General features: G+C 37.9%; 1 protein-coding gene across 1 annotated transcript in view; it reads left to right on the top strand.

Moving 5' to 3' along the window:
- Positions 1–22,157, top strand: part of LOC149071142 (uncharacterized) — a 384,675-nt gene extending 362,518 nt beyond the window's left edge. The window contains exons 8-10 of the mRNA XM_089248128.1: positions 7,637–7,790; positions 14,938–15,057; positions 17,669–22,157. Of these exons, the coding sequence (XP_089104254.1) occupies positions 7,637–7,790; positions 14,938–15,057; positions 17,669–17,852 (458 nt within the window). The 3' untranslated portion in view covers positions 17,853–22,157. The remainder of the gene's footprint in view (positions 1–7,636; positions 7,791–14,937; positions 15,058–17,668) is intronic.
- The last annotated feature ends 3,477 nt before the right edge of the window (positions 22,158–25,634 follow it).

The raw sequence follows: 25,634 nt of genomic DNA, 5'->3' as shown, positions 1-25,634 counted from the left end.
GCGCTCACTTTATTTTCACTTGAGCTCCTGGACGTTTTCTCCGGATGATTCCTTTTCCACTCTGCGTATTTTCTGCATCTGTTCTTGACGTGGCCGGGCTTCTTGCAAAAATAGCACTTTATGGAGTTTTTCCTCTCGATGTGGCTTGATCCGAGTTTCATCATTCTTTCGGTGAGGATACTGCCTGGATCCGCGTGTTGCTGCCTTCTTTCGTATTCGGCGATGACCTTTTGCTGGACAACAGCGAACGTCAACTCGGTTTCGGCACGTGTTTCCAATGCGGTGATCATCGGGTCGAAGCTCCTTGGCAGGCTGCTGAGTAGCATGGCGGTACTCCATTTATCCGATAAGGATTCCTCGCCGAGGTCCCTCAGCTTCAGAAAAAGTTCTTGCATGCGGACGACGTGCTCGGGAACATTTCCGCCTTCTTCTAGTTTCAGGGAACAGATTGTCCTCATCAGGTGAACCTTGTTGGTGAGGGTGCTCTTCTCGTGATACTCCTTCAGGGCGATCCACATGTCCTTCGCGGATTTACTATCACGGATGTGAATGAGCTGATCATCTTCGACAGTTAGTCCAATGTACGCTTGTGCTTGGCTGTCGGCTTCCTCCCATAGATCGAGGGTCCTTCGATTCGCTTCACCTGGATCCGGCCTGTCGTTCTCGATGACTTTCTTGAAAAGTTTCTCTTTCATTAGCAGAAGTTTAACCTTATATTTCCAGTTCGAATAGTTGTGATTGTTCAGCTTGACAATATTGTCCTTGATGCTGGCCATTATCGTTGCGAAGGTTCCTGATGCACACGATAAAAACGAATGGAAACTAAACTTCTAACGAGATACGACTACTGCGTATCGGCGCGCGGAAAAAAAAAAATTGAAAACGCTACCGTCTCCAAAGATACGTCTCTGGGTGATGCTCTGGGCCCATAACCTGTGGGCGGGCAGAGTGTGGAAAAGAAAGAGACGACGACGAGAGAGAAACGAAAACATGTCTAGTCAGACGAACGACATTTTATACAAGCAAAGAGAATAACTATACTACAGCAGCGGTCAAGTGGAGGGAAAAAAGAAAGTCCCCAAAAGAGGGAAACGTTGCGTATATGGGGAAAGAACATGAATACATACACACAGTAAAAGGGGGAAAATGATATTATTCCAACAGTCTTTGCATTGACAAGTGTATCTTATTTACAAATAAATATCCTAACTATGAAAATAAGCATTCAACACCAGAACGGCCTTAGCAGTCATTTTGATGGTTTTTGATTTTGAAAACGCTATAATCTCGGCAGTATTTGACATACACACTCCATTTTTTGTGACTTTTCATCATTTTTGTCCTTATCTCTGTAGAGAGATCAAGATCAAATTTCGAGATTTAATTCGAGAATTTCGATGTTATCACTAGCCATGACCTGAGTTCTATCCGAAATTGAAGTCTGTCGATCGTCCTAAGTTTGTAATACTGCCCAATTGGTGACTTCACCCTGCTGGAAGATCCCATAATCTATTCTGCTCTGTGAGTTCTCTAATTTTGCTCGTGGACCTTTGACATCTTCGCGGCTGCCTGGGTTTTAATCTCGTTCGTCGTCCACATTAAGGCCGTTCGGGTGTTTTGTCCGATTGGCATCAGAACTGTTATTGCCGGTACCGAAGTACGATCAGCTTTTCGCGCGAGTGACTTTTGATTGATTGTTTCTTCCGTGATTACCACTTTGAGCGCTTTTCCGCCTTGATTACTGTCGCAGGAAGACTCCCTTCAGTGTCATTGGTTGTCTGGAATTCTCCTTTAGGTCTAGAGCCTATTATCTTTATAAGATAATTTTATCCTTATCTCGGATACTGAAAGTACTCGTTGAACAGTTACTCAAATGCATTCATGCTTTTGAAATTGATAAGTATACTCCCCTCAACAAACAAATATAATAAATAATAATAATGACAAACCAAGAATAAATTGTGGAATCATCACGAAAATTTGCAGGCATGTAGGACTAGTGTTGCGACTAGTTGTCCCTCTGGTGGTCGTAAAATATTTGCGTAACTCTTTTACGACCACCAGAGGGCATGAAAGAGTTTCTGTCGTTGCTCTTCAAAACGGTCTCAGAGACTGCTTTCGTGAATTGGATCTTCGTTGTTTCTTGATAATTACTGTTAATTACTAAAGATGGCCTTGAGAAGCACTCAAGGACCTCTTACTCAACTGTGGGACGTTTAACGAGATCACATCATTTGATTGAGACAAGTCCTTGGTCATGACTTGGTCACAATAGTCAATCCAAATTGGCTATTTTTAACCAAGCTGTTAGGAGATGTTGAGTAATGGCGAATGTTTAATAAGACACGCACACGCGTTAAACAGGCTCTGGCCTTCTTAGGTCGCTCAGCAGTAGAAAGGATCACTTCATCTGCAGGCAAGCCTGAGCAACCAAAACGATGACTGCACCGACCAGCCTGTCGCAGTTACGCCGATCGAGCAAATACAGCATCAGCTGAGACGAAGACTTTATCAACCAGCGAGTGTGTAGAAACTTGAAACTCAGTTGCAATAAGCACGGATGAATATTACTTAGCCCAACATGCAGAACCTGTATGTATCAATTCCAGACCGTATCTTTCCTTGTATCCGCACCAGAAGCGGCTCTAGAAAGTTCTTTTTCCTTGTCATTGTGCAGTTCTCCATGATAATGATCTGTGATGTTATTATTATTATTGTTTATACATTTTAATACGATGCCAGTGCTCACCAAGTTTCATTCAATTGCGATGTTTTCTTCTCGATGCGTTACTTTTTTTGACCAGGAGCATGCATAAATCCATTCGAAAATTCCGACTAAATCTCTACCTCCATCCATTGGGTATCCATAAACTGTTTTGCTTAAATGACTCCGAAAGTCCGATAAAATCGCATTCATTAAAGCATTTCTAATAAGTCATTCTCCAACTTATTCATCGAAATTAATTCCGGTGAATAATCGCCCATTTTCCTCCTTTCATATACGAAATCGTTTGAGAATTTTCCCAGAATTTCCGCCAATCGGAGTTCCCGGTATTTCCGTCGATGTTGGGAACCTGGAATTTCTGCATCCACCGCCATCGGTTCGTTGATTCAGTCCAAAGATCAGGTTATTTCCTGGAGATTCTCCTTTTCCACCACGTCTCTCTCTCTCTCTCTCTCCAAGTCTATCTGTACAAAGAGATCTTTCATCTTCATACAAAGAGCAGGCCGTTGTCCGAGAATGCCTCGATGAACTTTTAATATTCCTCGGATGTCCGCTGGAAAATTTCGGATGCATCCTCGATGAATTAACAAAGCTCTCGGAATTCGCCCGACCGAGAAGTTCATCCATCTGCTCGAAATATACGTCGTTGTTACGCGATACGTACGGGTATCGTTTTCGGGATTAATCTAATTTAACGCTGTCCTTTACAGTGATGACAACCGTATGATGGTCACTTCCGGCTCTAGTCATGCCAATTTAGAATTTTGATATAAATTATTAATGAGATATCTCTTCCGCTGTGAATCAGTGAGTAAATGGTAATTGAATTTATCATTTTGAATTGGTTCAACGTAATTTTCATCTCCTCGCACGACTGGCCTCATCTCTTGGCCATTAGGGAAATCATCGATCTAATGGAATGGATATTCATATTCGAAAGTTATATCCATCAGCTAACTTTTGTCGAGATGAAACGAGCACTTACAGGTTGGTTATGATGACCCTCCTGCACTGTGTTATTGATCAAAGTGCATTGATTAACTTCAAATTTTAGAAAGAGGGGTTATGTTTTCTAGTTCTTCGAGAGCAACGGAAGCATATTGATAGCATTAGAGCTGCAGCTAGAGTTCTATGAGTGTTTCTAAAATGAAACGGTGGCCAGATGCTTTGACGATACCACTTTCGTACTAGTTAGAAGTATCAGCCTGAAGGCATAGACCCTCGTTTCCAAGCCGGTGTATGTGTTTCTCAAAGATGATCTTGGCCTGGAAATTAATCAATCCTTCACAATATCAGCGTGTCCAAAGCTAACCTCCGTTCTTTTACTTTGATTTTTTTTAATATTATGTTCGGCAAACAAGTAAAAATTACAAGTTGACTGATCCAGACTGTAAGGCGAATGTTCCAATACCTCCTCGCGAAATTCATCGAGAAGTTTAGCTTTTTGCTGGGATGTTCCGGGTGAGCATCACCACGCCAAAGTATCTCCTTCTTACTCAAGACTCCTGTTTTGTTAAGGCACCATGCAGGCGTTGCAATATGCTTACGGTGCACCTCAAAGTACAGTGGCTCTGTGTTCACTCAAATCTGCAGCTTTTTATTTTTATCATCGAGTTCTGTAATGGTGGAATGTTTTTACGTTGCGTTCTATTCGTGATAATGAACATAATGAACGCTGACATTTGTCTCAGCGAGCGATCCATATTTTCTCAAAATTTCTCTGGGAAGAATTTCTCGAACTCGAATACTTGTCATACCGTCCGCACCCGTGATCGTCTTCGATGACCGATAACCAGTGCTGATTTGAGTTGTTCTCGCTCCTCTTCCAAGCTCAAGCTCTTAGAATGAACTGGACGGGCAGCTCACTTGTACTTCTTCTCAATAAGAACCTATAATCAAAGGAATATAAGGAACTAGCTGTTATCCGTTGCTTCGCTTGCATAGATTTTGTAACCTGTGAATTCCCCTTTCCCTTATGACCCTTTTATGGGTTGAATTTTGAAAAAAAATCCTTCTTAATAAGTCTCCACATTATAAAAGAGAACTGACCAAATTTGATATTTATATCTTTAGCGTTTCTCCATATTCTCCATATGAACTTTGAACCCCCTTATGATTCCTTTAGGGGTTGGATTTTGTAAAATCCCTTCTCGGCGTGTCTTTACACCATAAAATATTCTACTGACCAAACTTCATCTTTACATCTTCACTTGTTTCGGCTGTTGGCGATGTTGCCCCATGTAACCTTTGAACCCCCTTATGAGCCCTTAGAGTTGAATCTTCCAAAATTCCTTCTCAGTAAATCTTTACATCATAAAAGCAATCTGCTATCCAAATTTCATATTTATAGCTTCAGCGGTTTCTGCTCGGCAATGATGAACAAGAGAATCAATCAGTGAATTTGTCAGTCAGGACATGTTATTTTATATATATGCTACTGTAAAAACCCAAAAATACAGTTTTAAATTAATAAATCAATCATTATGAACTCATCAGTTCTTTATTAATTAATGATAATTTAATTATTTAATAGTTATAACTAAATAAAAACAAGTAAATATTAATTAAATTCCTTGAACTTATTCGGTTCTGACACTAATTAAACAATTGCTAAAATTATTTACTCCTGACGCTGATTAAGCAATTATTAGTTATTATTAATTACCTAATTAATCTACTCTAACCATCAGTAATCATCAAGACCATCAATGGTCAATTGGTGCATTGAAAATGGGTTTTAACTGTTAAAATTAATTAATATTCTCCAAACAGTATGGAGTTTAAATTAATCAATTACGTAATTAATGGTACTTGGTAATTTTTTTCGTTAGCGTCAGGAAGTATTGAGTTCTAAGTGGTTGATTAATTCAATAGTTAATAATTAAGTTACTATAATTATCACATTATTATAATTATCAAATTATTATAATTATTAAATAAGTAATGACAGCAAGGAACTAATAAGTTTACAATGGTACATCCGCTAAAAATGTACTTTTTGACTTAGTAAAAGTTTGAAATAAAAACATTTAAAAGGGTATTTCGGGCTTTTACCAACTCGCCTTGGTAAAACCTAGGTTTTATCGGTCTACCGTGACATATACACTGCTGGCCACCGTAAATGCAACACCCTGAAGGAAGCATGCAAATAATATGAAATTTACAACATGCATTAGCGGAGGTGAGATATGCAAATGATTAGAATTTCAGCGCAGACGCACATCACGCACGCCTGTGGCGCCACTTCAAAGCGCTATTTAAAGCTTGGAGATTTCGACGATTTGAAGTACGGCAATTGTGTTTTTCTTGTGGTTTTTTCAAAAAAACGATCAATTATGCCTCGTAGAAAACAGCTATCATCTTTCGATCAAGTATCCGAGTTCGACAGAGGAAGGATAGTGGCCTACCGAGATTGTGGATTATCTTTCAGGGAAATCGGTAGTCGTGTTGGACGAAACCAAACAACTGTAATGCGGATATGTGATCGTTGGATGCAGGAGGGTACGACGGACCGACGTGTTCGATCGCATCCACCTCAGTGCACCACTTCACGTGATGACAGGCGTATTGTGCGTATGGCAGTGACGGATCGCTCAGCCACATCACGAACCATAGCACAGCACATTCAGTCTGTACCGCATCATCCAGTGTCTGCGCGTACCATTCGACGCCATTTACAGCAGAGTGGTCCGTCCACAAGACGTCCATTGTTTCGTCTACCCTTGACGCAGAACCACAGACGTCTCTGCCGCCAATGGTGCTATGAAAGAAGGATGTGGACGGCACAATGGAATGAAAGTGTCTTTACTAACGAGTCACGCTTCTGTCTGCAACACCACGATGGTCGGATTCGAGTCTGGAGACACCGTGGAGAGAGGAGGAGAGAGGATGTTGAACAGCTGCGTTATGCACCGCCACACTGGTCCTGCACCGGGTATTATGGTATGGGGCGGTATTGGATACCACTCTCGCACTCCTCTGGTACGCATTGCCGGTACTTTAAAAAGCCAGCGCTACATCTCCGAGGTGTTGGAGCCAGTTGTCCTTCCTTACCTTCAGGGCTTGCCCACAGCCATATTTCAACAGGATAATGAGCGACCACACGTGGCACGCATTGTCCAAAGGTTCTTCGTCAATCGCCAGATTGAATTGCTTCCCTGGCCAGCTCGCTCTCCGGATCTTTCGCCGATAGAAAACATGTGGTCCATGGTTGCTCAACGATTGACCCAGATTACATCCCCAGCTGCCACACCAGATCAACTTTGGCAACGCGTGGAAGCTGCTTGGTCTGCTGTACCCCAAGAACACATCCAAAGTCTCTTTGAATCAATGCCGAGGCGTGTGGCAGCGGTGATCTCCAACAATGGCGGCTACTGTGGCTACTGATTTTGGCAGGAACCACACTTCACAGAAGTCTATAAATTTAATCATTTGATGCTTGGTCAACATGTTATCTACAAAATAAATATTGTTGCGATATCTCTTGTCTTTCTTGGTGTTGCAATTTGGGTGGCCAGCAGTGTATATATATATATGTGGAGCATCACTCTCTCTCTCTCTCTCTCCCGTACCTTGGTCCACAATCGGTTTTGGAAGAATATGCCGTGTATTTCTTTTACATTACTCGTCGTTTTATCCACTACTTACGCAAATTTTTATATGTCTTATCGATTTCTTAACCTGCAATTCTTATTCCTGTGTGCAATATTTCAATGATATAGTTTCGATTTCTCTTTTTGAACGACAAATTTTCTTGTTCTATTGATGTTTATCACCTACAAAAATTTTGAAAAATAACCTGTCTCAAATATAACCTATACATATGAATCTATATATTATCTGTAATTATGATTCTAACCTAATCGATATATTTGACTCTTTTTTTTTTTTTTTTCTTTTTTTTTTTTGCAGGTCTGCCAGCGAGGCCGAATCTGAATCTCAATCTGAATTTGAATTCGAATTCGCCCCGGAAGGCGAGGCAAGGCCTCACTCTGAATTTCGGATGCGCAGCTCTGAGTGCTGTAGGCGAGAAGGTCGATGCTGATCTTACCCTCGAGAAACAGGGGTAAGAAACTCTTTCCCATCTCGTAATTTACAGGAAAAAAACCGCACACTAAAGCGTCTAAATAAAAACCTCACCTTTGTCAATCCGTACCGAACAATATCCCCATCGTAAATCAATTTTCCGAAATAGAATATCTTACTTCCTGAGCCTCGAAATTGGTGTTTTGGGATCTATTAGGTTTATGTGCATATTCATTCGTATTACCTACCCAACATCCGCGTTGCTGACTACTTCCGTCAGTTTCTCGGGGAAATCTCCTGTACCCGGTATAAATGCTGTCGTCGTAAAAGTGCCATTTCGTAGGAGTGTTTTTTCGTGTCGCAAAAGTGCCCGACCGAGTCGGCAGCTTACCGAGTCAACCATCAAGTAAGTCAATATCGGTAGCCTGTGTTCGGTAATGACCGTCATAGGCCAGAGATTACTCCGACGGCCCCAAAAACACGACTTAGCTCTCCTTATATATATATTTCGACTGTGATTGTCGCCAGCACGTGATATCTCTACGGGGCTTAATTCTGTCAGTATATCTGTATTAAAATAGAGCATGGAGCATATATTCCATGCTCTAGGGTGGAAAACTTCATATCACTTTATTGTGGAAGCAACTGTTATTCATTGCAAACACTTTAATTAAGTAATTATGCCAGTGTTTCTCAACCTTCTTCCGCCTGCGGCCCCCCTATCTTAGATCAGCCCCTTCCCCCCCAATCCCCAGGAGTGAGATCCTTTTTACTTATTATTAGCCCATTAAATGCGGGTAAAACGCATTTAAAGCTGTATTTTTCCAAATTTTCCTGCGTTTTTCGAATTCGAATAGCTCAGTGAATATTGCACGTAGAAACTGGGTTTTTTTTGTTCGCATTAGGAGAGACAGGGCAACAACTTTCTAATCTGGCACACGGAAACTGTATGAAAAGTCATTTTTTATTTTAATAACAATATACAAGCCCTTAAAACATGAATGACGTACCTGAGTACTACACGTTATTTTAAAACTTTAACTGGAAGTATACAAGGATCTCAACGGTTCGCGAGTGAAATGTCGTACCCTGGTTTGCTATGTACCTTGTATATATTTTGCCGTAATGGATAACATTAATTTTGGTTGTTAAGACCCAGTTTGTAATTGTTTTTGAGAAGAGTTTAGTTGGGGAGGAAAACTTTTTTAATCGTTGGCGACACTGTATTTTTGTCTCTCTCTCTCACGCACACACACAATGGCGATTTTTTCAGAATGATTTATATACAATCGAGTCCCGTTTTAACGAATACCATTATAGAGAAAATCTCGTTTAAATGAACACTTTTCTAATCTCCCAAATAAGTTCACATAGGAATAATGCAAAAACCCGGAATTCCCTTATAACGAAATTTCTTTATAACGAAGTGACTTCTCCGGTCTCTTGGAGTTCGTTATAATGGGATTCGATTGTATATGGTTTGAGTAAAGTACAGTCAAACCCCGTTGTAGCGCCCCGCTCCTGATTTAGCACCAACCCCGCTTAGTGTCAAAACTTTTGAGCGAACAAATCTTCCATTTATAGAGATTATACACATTAATTTGTGATTCGATAAAACGCCAAACTTGTTATAGCACCAGAAATGTGCGAGACAAATGTGGCTTCACATATGGGTTCGACTATAGTTACAGGCAATTCAATCTTTCGTTGGGGGATAAATGACAATTGTTTACCTTAACAAGCGATGCCTCGCATGATGTCCTGCTTCTGCTATGATCGTTTCATATCAGATAAGGATTCATCTTGATCTAAAATGTTTTAGCAAAATCAGCTTGGCCAATTTAGATGGCGTTGGATGCGCGAATAGAGAAATCGGAATTTTTTTTCTACTATGTAATATTACTACCCCCCCCCCTTATTTTTAAAGATTCCATTAGTAGTGAATGGATTTTTCTGAATTATGTAGTACATGAACTACGCTGATTAAACTAATTACGTCCTAAAACCTGGCTAAGTGTTCGAAAGGTAAATAATGCCTTTCGAACAATGCTTGGCCAGCAATATTCTAGTGCATTCGAAATCAGATTGTGCAGTTCTTTCAGGCACACGGACATCCAACTACAGTAAAACATCGGTACAACGATAATCTGCGGACTAAGAAAAAATATCGTTGTAGTGGGATTATCGGTATATCGAGAGACGCTACCAAATTTATGCTGTTGTTGGTATCTCTTCTGAATTTGCGTTGTTAGTATCAGCATTATATGCATTTTTTAAAAATTATTAGAAAAATTCTAATTCATAAGTTGATGAATGAAAGTGTGCGTGCGTGCGTGCGTGCGTGGCTGGGTGGGTGGTTTTTTTTCACCCTATGAAGTAGCTTCCCTTGCAGCACTTTTGCGTTACACACAGTTCGCATAACTCAAGAGTTCCGCAAGCACATCGACACAGTTCGCTTATGTGACCCGCGGCACATTTACAAATCACTGAATTGATCCGCAGCATATTAGCAGATCACTTGAATAACCCACGGCGCAGTTTTCCAGAGCACTTAGGCCACCCGTGGCACAGTTCCACATCATTCAAGTGGCCCGTAGCACATTGACAGACCACTCAAATGACCCGCGCCACATTTATAAATCACTCAAGTGACCCACGACATATTTACAGATCATTCAAGTTGCGCAGATCCAGAGCACTTAAGTGGCCCGTGGCTCAGTTTCACATCACTTACGTTACTTGTGGCACAGTTATAGATTACTCAAATGGCCCACTGCTCATTTTCTGTTCACTCAAGTGGCCCACTGCTCAAGTGGCCCAAGTCATATTTCCAAATCACCTAGTTGACCCGCGGCATATTTGCGTATCAGGTGAATGAACCACGCCATAGTTCCAACGCACTTCAGCGGCCCGCGACACGTTTTCAGATCAGTGAAGTGGCCCACGGTCTTCTGAAAGTTGAGCACCTTCGTTGTAATAATTTTACAATCTCCTAAAAAAATTATTATTATAGAGGGATTTGTGGTAGTAAAGGCATCGTTGTATCGCGAGAAGTTTAACATTAGACTTCAGGCAATTTCAAGCAAGATTCGAAAAAATATCGTTGTAGTGAGGTTTCACTGTGTGAAATGGTTAGCGCTGGTGTATGTGAGAGTATTAGTACTTTTCCTGATGCAGCCGCGTAAATACGTATTCCAGTGTTGCTCTACGGAGAGATAAATTTACAAGTCCATACGAAAACATTGTCTTTTACTGCTTCCAATAATATCATTTACTACGAGGTTGAATTTCATGGTATTATCAGCACTATGAGGGAGGAAAAATATATGGTAGCATTAGGACAACGTCGCTGTCATAATCCATCACTTACCTAAGTAATGGATTATTTCTCCCAATCCTTACTTTTATTGAGAGTGAAGATAAAAAAAACTCTGCATTTCTCCAGCTATACTATACATTGAGACTACAACTGCCGATCCATACGAAAAATGGATTCCAGATACTCTTTGACTTTGATCCCCCTAACACTCATGTCCCCCTGTATGTTCCAGAAAAGGGATTTTCTCCTTTTAGGTGTTTGTGTTCGTCTATGTAACACGATATATATAAGTATAAGACTTTAGTGAAGAGGGAAACGATGTTATGTGTTTGTAGATAGTGTTATGTACACGCTTTCCTTTAAATTTTTTTTTATATATATATTTTCTCCTAAATGTGTATGTGCAGTATCGCCGTCGACGAAAACGTCGAAGGAATTTGATCTCTTGGAATTTCCTGGAAAATAGTTTCCTCTTTTCTGAGCTTTAAAGAGGAGAATATTTCGCTATCCCAATGCAATTTCATACCCAGTTTTCGTTCATTCCTGCGCAGTAACACACACTGGTGTGTAAAATTAAGAGAATTTTCACTTTTTGTCTGTTATATCCAGAACTTCTGGACAAATTTAAATGGAGTTTAGTATGTTCATAGGTAGATGTAATTCAAACGAAATAGGTATAAAGCGGTTATTTTACACATGTAGGATCGTGCGTAAGACGCATTAGTACAGGACTGTCTAGCACAGACAATTGCAATATCGAACTAGAAAAGAGTTGATAGTAGGGTATGGGGTCCTCCTCATACTGTTTTGCAGGTCAAACAACGTTGATTCAAGCTGGAAATCAGCATGTTAGGAGTCCCTGTGGCAGTCGATAACACTCCTCCAGTTCTGGTTAACTAATTGTTCTGGGAAGGAGATAAGGAGCTGCAACTGTCCTTCCAAGAGCGTCTCATTTATGTTCTATAGGGTTCAGGTATGGAGATTTGGCTGGCCACTCCATCCCAGGTTCAAACCCGGGGAAAAATATAGATAAGATATTTTCTGTAACGAACTTGTGGCGACCACTGTTCGATGGTGCCTTCATTTCGAATCCAACTAAGTAGTGGCAGTAAAATGAAATATATCGATATATCCGGAGTTGGTATTTGGTGAAATACTCCTAGTTTGAAAAATTGATTGCAGACAGCAGCACTATAATACGCATTGCACAGGGACAAACTTCGCGTTAGGTTCATAACACATATCGGCGGCCCGTGATCTGGAAAAGGAGGAGGTAAAGACATTCAGGTCTATTCGTCCATCCAGCATGAGGCCTGCCCAAACCATCAAACCGCCAACTCAATAGTGGGGCAGGTAGCCGGTCTGGTTCTCTCCAGATAAATATATGTCACAAATCAGTGGTTAGGCTAAACTGGGACCTGCTATAGAGCATGCCTAGGGCGCTGTTTTGAGGACAATTGCAGCTCGTCATCCAGAACCATCAGGAGCAAAAAAACACCGTGGCAGGAGGAGTTAGACCAGCTGCTACAGGGACTCTTAACGGCCTGATTTACAGTATAAATTAACGTTGTGCTTGTGACATGTAAAGGAGTATTGTGGGGGGGGGGGAACAGACCCGCTATCAACACTTTTTTTGTTCGATATTGTGATCTGTGCGTTTTACCGTCCTTCATTGAGGAATCTGACGCATGATTTATGCATTTGTACCTATATTATATCAATCCATGCACATACCATACTTCATTTCAGTTTGTCCAAAAAGTTCTGGAGATAATCAACCAAGAGTAAAAATTCTCTCAATTTTTCGCACCATTGTAAATAAACGCATATTTTTGCAGTAAAATTAGTATAGTTATTTCTCGAAATGTGTCTTAGCATTGCAAATCATTTTTGCGTGCGTCCCCAAAATTTTCGGCCACTAGATGCTACCGATTGCATAATAATGGTGGATGGTTTTTCCTTGTTGATTCGTGCCGTTGTCCAATCGATATTGGACAGTTGTTGTGTTCAGTTTGTACATACTCCGGATATTGTATAAGCCACGTGTTTTACCTCCTCCTCTTTGGAGTTAAGTCGGGTAAGTTGAATTTATTGCCTCGTTACTGTCCGGATTCAGATTCCATAACTTCCCCGGCTTCAGCAATTAGGCTGATCCAGTCAAGATTGAATCCCTTCATCATCATCACCACCATCATCTGGTATGCATAGCAGCTCGCGAAGGCAAGTTCTATGCCTGTCTAATTGTATAGCTCCGTGTAAATGGTGCCTTGTGGGCTTCGGGCGCGTCTAAGCGGTTCGGAAATTACTACATAGAGAGAGAGAGAGGGGGGGAATTTGGCATCGTCATCATCTCAAAAGCTAATCCGAGAGTAGGCAGAGGAGGATGGTGGAACCTGTGTATTTCGGGGTAAATTGATTCTGCCTGTAAATCCGTCTTCATAATCACGTTGATGTGCATCGGTAATGTCTGTTCTGTACGGGTATATGTGTATTCGTGCGAGTGCTTGGTGATAGAGACCAATACGAGTGCTGTTACCTCGAGGAACTGTGCTAACGGCGGCTTTTGTAGATTTCGTGAATTGCAAACAACACGAGTTTATTACGTGTTTGGAGCCATTCCAACTGGTATTTGCTTTTTCTTGTATAGTTAACTCATCTCCCGCCATCTAGTAGAAAGCACAATGTCCTTTCTCTAAAATGCATCGTTATGGAATGGTACTTGGCACTAGAATCGATTGCACGTAAGGTAAGGGAGAGTAATATGGCCATGCTGAGCTTCAACGAATTTTGCTGGAGACTATATCTGACACATTCTGAAAAACTGATGTTGTTAAAAAATATCTTCAAGTGTTCCAAAAATAAAAAAATACTAATCCAAGGTATACAGTGTGTCCTGTAAGTCCTAAATCGGTCAGTTTCTCATCAACCGTTTGTCTTAGAGATATGGTTCTAATTCAAAAAATGCTCTAAATGTGTTCAGAAATCACTGTATCAGTTTCGAGAGTGAAAATAGTGTGAAATAAAATAAAAAACGCGAAATTTCTCTACGGTCTTTCTGTCTATTAACTTTCAGTTAGAAGTTTTTGCCCTGTCTTCTCCCCTAAGGCCAAGGAAAAAATAAATAAAAGTTTATTATTTCAACATTCACTGAGATATTTGAGTTCAAAAAAGCAGAGATATGTTGGGAAAGAACAGCATAAATGAAGGAAAGAAGCGTTGCATGTTAGTTTATGTGGTGCTTTTCCAACTTTTCTCTTTCTCAACGTTTCCTTTCAAATTCCAATTCATTCTATTACCTTTTAGAAATTTGCCCATCTTCTTTTGAAACACCCTGTATGTTTGCTTACGCCTGCAATGTAACGAAACGTGAACGATTCTGAGAAAATGAATCATTTTATTTGTTAAAAAAAATGCATTCATAGTGAATTTAAAATCTTGTTAAGCTATATACGAAATTCTCAACTGCGGTCAAGATGACCCCTCGGTATTTCTAGGTAGAAATAGTTTTTAAAAATCATTGGCATGTCTTAAAATTCTCGCCTTTGCTCCAAGGAATTCCCTTCGACGAAGTAGGAAAAACCACGGAGGGAAATCTTAAAATTTTGGAAAAATGGAGTTACAAATGGCGGTGGATGTTTGAAAAGCGGTCAGAATGACAGTTCTAGTCTTAAGATACGTTAAAAGAGAAACATTTGTTAAAGAAAAATATGAAATTTCACGTCATTATTCTTTTAATTGTAACAAAAACTAGAAGTCGTCCTATAATTAACAAACGGGTGTAAAATTGACAATATTTGAAAGTGCTCATAAGCTGTTGCGTTTTTAGATTTAATTCGACCATTTTGTTTTTCTTTTTTTCTTATTGCAGGTGGTACCACGGTTCAATAAGCCGTCATGATGCAGAAAACTTACTAAGGGTGCTCAAGGAAGGCAGCTATCTCGTTCGGAACAGCGAAAGCTCCAAGAACGACTATTCGTTGTCTCTCAAGTAAGTTTCATCCATCATCCATGGCAAAATGGTCAACCTGCTTGTTCATGCTTGTTTATCATTCCAGCGCAAAATTTATTACCATACTGACCTTTCCACTACTGACGATACTTTAAAGTACAGACGGTAGTCAGATAAATAGTCATAGTACAGCGAAGTGCTGTTGTTAGGAACCATCGAGTCGATTCCGACTCCTGTTCATACTATTCATCATGGCTCTCGAAGCTGGTCTGTCATTCACATTGCCTCAGTTGTGCTAGCTTCATTCCGGTGCTTTGCAACACCTCCTCTATCCATCTGGTGCTCGGTCTGCCTCTTTCCTTCCATTCTAAGCGAAGTACACACATATAGATCGTACGTGTTGTAAATAATCGTTTAAAAAATCCCTCCTGAAGGTTTTTCAGGTTCTTGTCTAAATGTAGAAAACGTGCTAGGAAATTTCGAAATGTAGACAAAGATTACATTCTTCTCTGAGATTTTCCGTTATTACGGTATCAAAGAAAATATACAGTCAGATATTTTCAAGGGAAAAAGAACTTCAAATGCGATCAGCCATTGCTGTAGCTACGCCTGCTTCAATATAGTCCTTGATGCATATGTCTGTTATGTATGAAATTCCGTTTTTCTGTCGGTGCGATTAAAAAAGATACGCAAGTTATGTATTGCATAAATTGCACACTAACTGTCATGATTAAATCTGCTAATCAATGAACATGAACGACCAGAACTTTGACACTAGATTTATCATGTTGCCGAGAAGCAAATCAGTTAGCATTGAGGAAAGCAATAAGTCGCAACTCCCAGTACATTTTATGAATAGTAGGAAAGCGTGGACTACGGAAACACTTTTTCTGCATTGTAAATGGAGAAGGGTTCACTGATGTAGACATAGAAGAAATTAGGGAATTGATTAACAGCAACTCAAAAATACACATAGCAGATATTAATCGAGCTGACTGCTTCTGAAACCTAAATTATACCCCGTTAAGATGATCGAAAATTAGAAGGCAGGTTCATTATGAGCAACATAGTGAAGGGTTTCGTAAGTTTAAATCCGCAATGAATTGTTTCCATGGCATACTCCCATCCAGGTGCGTTTTTCACGAATAGAAAATTTGGTAGATACGCTGAGGACATGCGGAACCTTGTTAACATACTGTAACAAATGAATAGAAATTTGGAGAAACTTCTAACGGGCATTATGATGGTTTTTTTCAGAAAACATCGTCATTGCTCACCCCCCCCCCCCCGTCTACTTCTTCCACATAAAGCAAATACGACGTAAACGAGATGCCTAAAAAAACAAAATTTTGTGATTTGAGTTATTCGTGGTCACCCCCCCCCCCCGGAACGTGACCCCCGCGAATGTACGACTGTACCTCTAATTTTTTAGCCCCTGTGTAACATCAACATGAGTTGTTGACTGTCGGTATTTTGCAGTATTAAACGCCGTATCACTACGTTGCTATTACCAGATGACAGGACAAGTGAGAGATAACTAGTTTTTTAAATGTGTTAATTAATAGAATTTAGTTAGATGTTCCTCCCCTATAAAAGGGTTTACTGCATTATATTTTTCTATGATGCAGTAAACACTGCTTTTAGAAAATATTCAATAACAAACGTATAAAACAAATTATATGACTTTCTTCCCGCGAAAAAAAATATTCATTAATATGTATTGTTCAACATATTTGAATGAGTATTTATTATTATTATTATAAGCGTATAGAGTTGAAGGGCGTTTACACTAAACCTTCAATGTTAAATTGTAGTGCCGACAAAACTGTCAGGAACCAGGTTAGGTCAATTAATTCATTGCGTACTAAATAATTTTAAAAAAATGTTTTTGAACTTTAATTAGAGCCAAAGTGGTGTACCAGAAAACTTGCACGATTATTACTTTATTTTTTCATTGCATGTTAGTAGAGGGGTTAAATTATACGGGGATATTGCACATGAAGTGTCCGAAAGCAATAAAAATTTCACAATGAATTCTAAAATTTAAAACAATATATGAAAATAAATATACGGTAACAAGAAATATGTATGAAATATTTGCAAAAAAAATTGTACGAAGGCGATGCAAATGTTGAAAAGTTTGTGTGGTCTCAAATTTTGTGAAATTCGCACAAAATTTAAGAGACTACACAGATTTGTCTATTACACAAAAGTAAATTTATGTTAACAATCTAAAAAAAATCGTTGACACATATTTCACTTTTTACATGCTAAAATAACCAAGTACCAAAAATTTGCGACTTTTTTTCTAAAATTTTCACAATCAAGAGTTTCAATCACCGATATCTCGTCCAAACGTCGCGGGATGAATTTGTTTCAGTAAAATAAATAGCGGCACAATTTTACTTGTATTTCTTTTTTACTTAAGGCCACATAGGAATTTCGCTAATTTCTTGTATTCTCACCAATAATCATTCGTCGGTTGATTAAAAACATTTGTTTTTTTTGTTGATCATTTTGCATATTTTCTTCGAATTTTAAAGTTGATTTTTAGAAAATTTTTGGTTTGGAATTTAGCACATGCATAATGGTTGAATTTTTTCAAGAAAGCTTTTAATTGTAATGAATGGTTCATCCTCTCTTCTTGCAGGAGCGCCCGAGGTTTTATGCACATGAAAATTGTACAGACCGATGGTCGCTTCATCTTAGGGCAGTTTAGCAATCCGTTCTCGAGCATTCCAGAGATGGTCCATCACTATTCGATAAACAAATTGCCGATCAAGGGCGCCGAACACATGTCTCTACTTTATCCAGTCATTGACCAGCTGCTGTGAGATTGTTGTTTGTCGTAGCTGTTGTTGTGAACCTTCCTGTCAAAGAACATTCACATTAACATGCAATGCACACGCTCTATACATTTCTCGTCAAGTCAATTCGATACCCGATCGGGAGAATAGGGTATTTCCCCGCACCCGTACACAGATCTCAATGATTCGCCCATGTTAAAAACATGTGTCTTTCATGACTGTGTGTCTGAATCGTCAAAATGACCCGTCCTCCCATACAGTTTTGGGAGGACATCGCCCACCAATGTGGTCTGAAACTTGTCTAGTGAGATAAATGGTTAGGGAGGATCATGGTAATAACGAAAGACTGACTGAACTCGTAATTGTATTCCATTTAGTGATTTGATAATGAATGTAATTGACGAGTATTTTTAGTATTTTTTTCACAGAATACTTACAATTTTTTAGTGATAATTTCTGAAATATACCAGAGAAGAATGGCCAGAAGTTCTTATTTATCCGCATTTCCACACACACCAGCAGTTTTACCGTATACACTCGATCAATGTTGTTATTTTCCGATATAACGTTATATCATAGAGAGATACACATCAGATAATTATAATCAATGCAATATTATAATTTTTTTGTATTTGTTTATTATATTGTTTTTGCAAAAATATATCATTTCAACTAGTCCTAATACGTATAATTTATGATCAAAATAACTAAATTTTTTTTTGTATTTTCTAATATAGTCAACGTTGCTGATGATGTTTATTATCATAGTGAGTAATTATTTAAAATTTTGTATATATTGGATTCTTTTATCATTAGAGAATGGACTTCCTGAACATACTAAGTTCTCGGCAGAATTAGATTGCAATATGAAATATCATGCGACATCTGGGTGGCACTCTACAGTGCAGCTAACAAACACTAAGGATCTTTCCTTGGCACAATTTTTTAGAATTTGGAATTGAATTAGATTTTTCCTTTTTTTTCACAAATATTTCATTTTCTACATTTTCGGCATCATGGCTCAAATATGAATTTCTTCATCATTTTGTTATACGGACCACCTTCTTTAAACCAGTTTATTTCATTTCTGTAATGTTTTCAAACACCCGTGATACGCCAAATGTTTTCTCATGAATTCCCCAGTAATGCATGTTTCTTTAACGTTTTAAGCGGCTTTTAACGTTTTTTCTGATCGACATTATTACTATCACAGTGTAAATCACTAAGCCCTCTGTAGAATGCCACATTTAATTAGGAATAAATGACAATTCATAAAAAATAATATAAATACATAATTTCGTTTTTATTACAAATATGAATACGGGAAATTATTTTTTTAATGCCCACAATGCAAATCTGTCTAGTCGTGGATGCCTGTTCCGGCGTTAATCTGAATGTGTTGTTAATTTCTTAAATTAAATAAAAATATCTTCTGATCTTTTGTGTAATTTCTATAGGGTCCGGAGCTTAACGTTTTCTATGTTCGTGGCATCTGTTCAACTGTATGTGCATGTGCCTGTAACGAATACAAAATACTGTCCATAAGTCATGTCTCCACAAATATGAACCATTTAAGTAACAACAAAAGTAGTAATAAAACAAACATATTTAACTCTTTAAGTCGTTTTTAAAATTTTCCTGATCCGCAGTATAACTTCCACATTAGAAATCACTGAGAATTGCCACCTATTTTCAAAAAGAATTTTTCTTTCCGAATGCGAACTGATAAATGCTCTCCCAATACAAAATAATAATAATAATAATGATAATAAAAAAAAGGAAGAGAGAAAAAAACAACTCAGAATCTCTTCTCTATTTTATTTCAATCAAAAATCGGTCACCAATTTGAATCGAAAAATTATGACAGCTGTGTTTTAAAAATGATAGATGGCAGCAGATATTCTAGTTCATGATCTTTCTCGCATGTCATATAATACTCTGTACTCAGTTTTATCCGAAAAAATAATTTCGAAGAGTAATTTCGCTCCTCTTGGCTATGATATCATCTTGAATGAATTATAGTATGCACCCAAGTCACCCTAGTTTACGGTACTAAGAATATACTCTGAAAAAGGTAGAGTTCTCTTATGAAATCTTTTCTTGTGTTTAGTCATTTCAACGCTCCTGGGTCAATATGTTGTTTTTTTATGTATCGTATTATAATAATAATATAATTATAGTATTAGGGTGAGTCGCAAGTTCTCTAATATTTCAGTCATTGCCGAAAATGTGACAATGTAATTTTTTCCATTATCACTCCAGCTGCAACCTTAATTGCTCCAGTTAGGAATCACTGGCTTAATTAATAATTGTGGCAATAAAATTTTATCTGCACCTCTAAACCTAAAGCGTGGCATCAGTTCTAATGTAACCACTTATTGACAATAATTGTTTTGCTATTTAGGAGTTTAGTATTGATTTAGCCTAAATATTCATCAATATGAATATTTTACCTTCAATTTAATTAATTTAAAATTTTGGAGCATTTCATTTTTATGAAGAATGTTTTCCAAATGATAATTTTTTTTGAAAATTCAAGAAAAAAGTGTTTTTTCGTTTTCAGGAATAGTCATGAGAATGGTCTCAGAGTCTATATTTCATTATAGTACTCATACTCTCTTCGTAGTCGTCATTAATAGTCCAGAAAAGTGATAAATATTTTTTCGATAATCGAATAACATTAAGTGTATTTAATATTTCTTCAGTATTACGTTATTATGATATTAGTTGGTGTTTAATTATAAAGAAAACGCCATACAAAATGGTCCAGAAGTCCATTAATTAATGTTATCATTATCAGTCACGTTTCGTTTATATTTCACGTGTAATTAATTGCTATTAGATTACTGAAAATTATATTGAAGGATCAAATGTAATCAAGAAAAATGTATAATACCGATCGATTCAAAATATATGTATAATTAATAATTTTTAAATGATTATCAACAGTATTATGTCGTGATCTTGGAGTATTTTCATTGTATTATTCTAATCATTTTAAGCGAGGGATAAATCATGTTTATTGTAATTTTGTATATACAGAGTCCAGGTTATGAATTTCAGTAAAACGAAATATGTATCAGTATTTCAAGAGAAAAGTAAATTTCCCATGACTATATATGTTAATAGTAAATTCTATGTAATGTATTAATGTTAATTAATTAAAATACCAAATACTTTTGGTGAAGGTATTCTATATCTTCTCGTATAGCTTTTTTTTTTGGTTGCGTTCAAGTAATTTTTTATTGTATTTGAAAAACAAAAAGAGTTGAGAAACGCTGCTTCAAGGAAATCCCCAGCCTCATTCCGATAAGCATAATGCCTCATAATTACGGCATTTTCAAGGGAGTGATTATCATCAACGCAGTCTGCTTCAACAAGCAATAACCATATGTATCCGAACAGAAATTCCCATATTAAGTTGAAACGACCCTCTTTTTTTGGGGTCTCCATCTTAACTGCTTTAACGGCCATATCTTTAAAAATAATAATCACTTTCCGCCATTTAAGATTCAATTAACTCCTTGAGGAAGTTTGTTAATCATTATAATCGTTATTAAGGTTTTCTTTTGATCAACAAATGTCGTATTTATAACCGAATGGATTACCGAAACGATTAAGATTTTCAATTTTACATTTAAGTACTTAATTGAAGGATAAATACAGTAAAAACCTCTCTAAGATGGCCACAGAGACGGTCTTCCCGGAGATAAGGCTTCCGAAATAGTTTCCGGACCAGAAAAAAATTTTACGGCCCTTTTCACGCAGACTTTCGGCCCCATTTCTAGAGAGGGTTTCGCTGTATTTCTTATTGTAATTAATTTATCTAAATATGCACCGTTGGATGGATATTAGATAATGAGTCATGATCTGATCGGAAAATACTGTAATTAGTATTACGGCCTGAAACAAGGTAAATGCAGAATATTTTTTGCTGATGAAATAATGAGAAGTATATATATTATAAATTAATATATGTGTATATGGAACGGTATTTTAAACGAGTTTGAGACCACAGTAAATGTTTAGCTATCCATTATGAATGTACTTAAAAATTTTTGTACTGTTACAAATGATAAATTGCACTTTAGTGTTCGTAATTCTTGTGTATTTTTTTTTCTTTGTAATAATGAGAATAAATAAATGATAGACCATCCGTGTAATTACGTGTAAATGTGTAAATACGTAATGATTATTATTTATTTATTACATAAATAAATTGAATATATATATATATATATATTATAAATATATACTATATATAATGATTCGCTAGCTTTTAGTGTACGATGCATTGTAAGATTTATTGTGTTAGTTTGTATTTCTGAAGACCATGTTGTTTTTTTGTGTGTGTAATAAAATACAGTCACGTTGTTGGCTTTTTTATAACGTATTCGGATGTATTTTCTGTGGTTTTTTTTCACAAATACACGTCTAAATCCCGGATGTCCGAAATTATATATTCACATTATCTATGCATATAAAATAACATGTCCTGACTGACTGATTCGTCATCGCCGAGTCGAAACTGGTTCAAAAATTAAAATTAAATTTGTTCAATATTTTTACACTAAATTGCCAAAAGTCATGGGATACCTCTTAATATTGCTGCACTTCGTCGGGTAAAAGGAGATCCCGGGCACGATAGTAAGAGGGAGCCCATGGCTTTTGGCACTTCAGTGTATTTCATAATGTAAAGACGCTCTAAAAAGGGTTTTTTTCGAAATTCCACCCCTAAGGAGGGGGTCATAAAGTGGGGGGTGGGGTTCAAACTTCCCATTCATGAAATTCCGTCAGTAGCTTTATTTCATTCCATCGACATTTTATATTCATCTACCAACTAGGAAGGTGTACTTCCACTAAGAAATTCTCCCCAAGGGGGTGGGGGGGGGGGGTCATGTGGAAAAGTCATGCCGAGCTGAAAACGCTGAAGATATAAATATGAAATTTCGTCAGTATTTTTGTGTTGTAATGTAGAGACTCGCTGCTGAGGAGGGATTTTTCAAAATTCAAACCCATGGGGGAAGAGAGTTTCATAGGTTATATACATGGAGTAATCGTCACACACTGATCCCAAAGCGCTGAAGCCATAAATATGAAATTTATTTAATATTATATTTTATAATATAACCCACCAAGACGGCATTTTTTGAAATCCATTCCCGAAGGGAGTGATGAGGGGTCCAAATATTATGTGAGGGAATCATCGCCGAGTAATTTTCAGATTACTTATCCACGCGAACGAAGCCGCGAGTAACACCATCGGGCCACCACAACGGCATTTGGTCTCTCTCTCAAACACATTTTCCGAAAGAAACGCGGTATTAACATATGTTTAGTCATTAAGGATTCAATTATGCAGTCCATGTTCATTATTCGGGACGCTAGAACTGAATTTTTGTACAGAATCTCCCTTACAAGTAAAGGCTCAATTACATTGGGCGAGTTTACTAGCTACTTGATTGCGGTTTTTACTCGCTGCTACTAAACTCGCTCTGCGTAATAACGTTAGCAAGTAAAATCGCCGCTCGCTCTGCTAGTGCAAGAAAAGTTGAAGGGTAGGCAACCTTGCAACAAAAGAGAAAGACGGCAATACCCAAAAAGGAAGGGAAAGAAAAAGAGTTGCTCGCTTGATCTAGTGATCGATTTTACTAGTCCTGTGTAATTGAAATTAGCTGCGCTATTCGAAACCGGTTCGCTCGCCAGCTACTTTTCTCGCCGAAAAATAGCTAGTAAACTCGTCCAATGTAATTCCGCCTTAAGGTGTACAGTAAAAAAGTAAGAAATGATAACATTCAACCCCCGAGCATTTTGTCCGTCCAAGATTGTATGGGAATCATGTCACTCATAGTAAACGTTCAAACAATCGTTGTCAACACCAAAAAGATAGTTAGTTTTAAAAAAGGGACATTTTCGCGTAGTTTTTTGTTCTTTTTTTTCTTATTTTCACAAAAAAAAATTATTATTATTATTTCTCTTCTTTTGCACATGTTTATTTTATAAACAAATATTTTGCAAAAATCAGTTTTTGAATATTTTGGAGGCATTACATATTCTTAAGAAGTGTATAGCTTAGGCTGACCATATTTGCTCGAGGAAAATATGGGATATTCAACTTCGGAATACGAGAAAATACGGGACAAATTGCCAATTATCATCACAAATTATGCCAAAAGTGAGCAAAGTTACCAAATTCACAGAAAAGTCGCCAATGGTCGGAAATGAAGCGGTACTGCCAACTGCAGTGAATTAAAAAAAACATGACAAATAGGTGAAATAAATACTCTTATTTGTCGTCGTAATTATCGTAATGTAATTTCTGAGTTGGGAAGATAATTCTAATCGGTAATTTGAAGAATAAAACTCAAGTTGGCTTTGTCGAAAATACGTGAAAAAACTGGACATTTTGGCAAAAATGTCGATAGAGCCAGAAAAACAGTGAAAACAGGGATTGTCCCGGGAAATACGGGATGTATGGTCACTTTATATAGCTTCGAAGATGAAGATTATTACATGCAATTGTCAATATATCTTTGGAAGCTGACAGTAAACTTGATCTCTTAAAACGAGTGCTTTTGCTCATTAGTAGGCTGACCATATTTGCTCTAGAAAAATACGTGAAATGATCAAGCTCCACTTCAAATTGTAGTGAATTTAAAAAAAAGGAGCATGGCAATTGTGAAAGTAATGTTCATATTTTTGAAGTCATAATTACCGTAATGTAATTTCTGAATTTCGAAGATAATTTTTTAACTGGGGATTTGAAGAATAAAATCCACGTTGGCTTCGTTAAAGAAAAACCGAGGGATTTTTGCAAAAATATCGAAACAGCCAGAAAAACGGAAAAAACATGGCTGTCCCAGCAAATACGGGACGTATGGCCACTCTGCTCATTAGGAGCAGATGCACTAAAGTGGTTGACTTTTCTCCCAACATCTCTCATGGACGATGGGGTCTATAAGGTGACCAAGTTTGAAATACCGAGAAAAAAATCCTTTATATGTGTGTGTGTGTCATGGGCATTTGGCTGGTGTGGCGTTGTATTTGTATTTGTATTGTATTGTAATCAGTTTTTATAAATTTGAAACGTTTTCTGATGCGGTTCGTAACTCAAAATCTCTCTGGAAGCTTCCTTATGCTCCCCATTCCAAGTCCGATGTTGCACTCCCAGAGGTCACTCCTGCGTATATAGCCTATATAAACCCCTCAAATATATTTCTTTCTTTCAAACCGAGCACAACTCCGGTCCTACTCGCATGGGCAGTTTGAGCTAGGGTTACCAACCGGACGTGTCCTTTATTTGATGTCATTTGAAGCGTCCTCCCACGTTCAGAAAAATTCACTGTTTCGTCTTTTTTTCAGGAAAATTTTCTTTTTCCACTTCAAAACATGTATTTCTTCCTTGATATGAGTGTTTTTGTTGTTTTTTTTCCCCCACACACGCATTCACCAATAGCCGCCGAAATTTCCAGAATTTTTTGTTTCTGTTTTTTTAGCAGTTCTGTTAGGAAAAATTGTCAATGTGGCCGGTTTTATTGGCCGAAATAGTAGCGCCATCTATTGGGAAAATCGGGATACGTGACGTCACCAATGGTGCGCATGCAATAAGACGCCTTCATATACTTCAGTGTATTAAGGAGTTCTAGCATGCAAGCGTCTGTCTTTCTCAGTTTTCGATCCTGGTAACCCTAGTTTGAGTACGTATGTGCTGTTTTGTCCGTATCATCCAGTGCTGGCATCTACATTTCAAATTGCCTGCTACAATCTTCGAATTTAAACAATATTCACTCAGATGTAGATGTATGCTGC

This window comes from Pholcus phalangioides, unplaced genomic scaffold (genome assembly GCF_987345545.1).
Source record: "Pholcus phalangioides strain wild (caught in Gottingen) unplaced genomic scaffold, Ppha-v1.0 ptg000019l_1, whole genome shotgun sequence".
Classification (NCBI taxonomy): domain Eukaryota; kingdom Metazoa; phylum Arthropoda; class Arachnida; order Araneae; family Pholcidae; genus Pholcus; species Pholcus phalangioides.
Note: the sequence above shows the minus strand (reverse complement) of the source record. Positions and strands in the feature narration are given on the sequence as shown.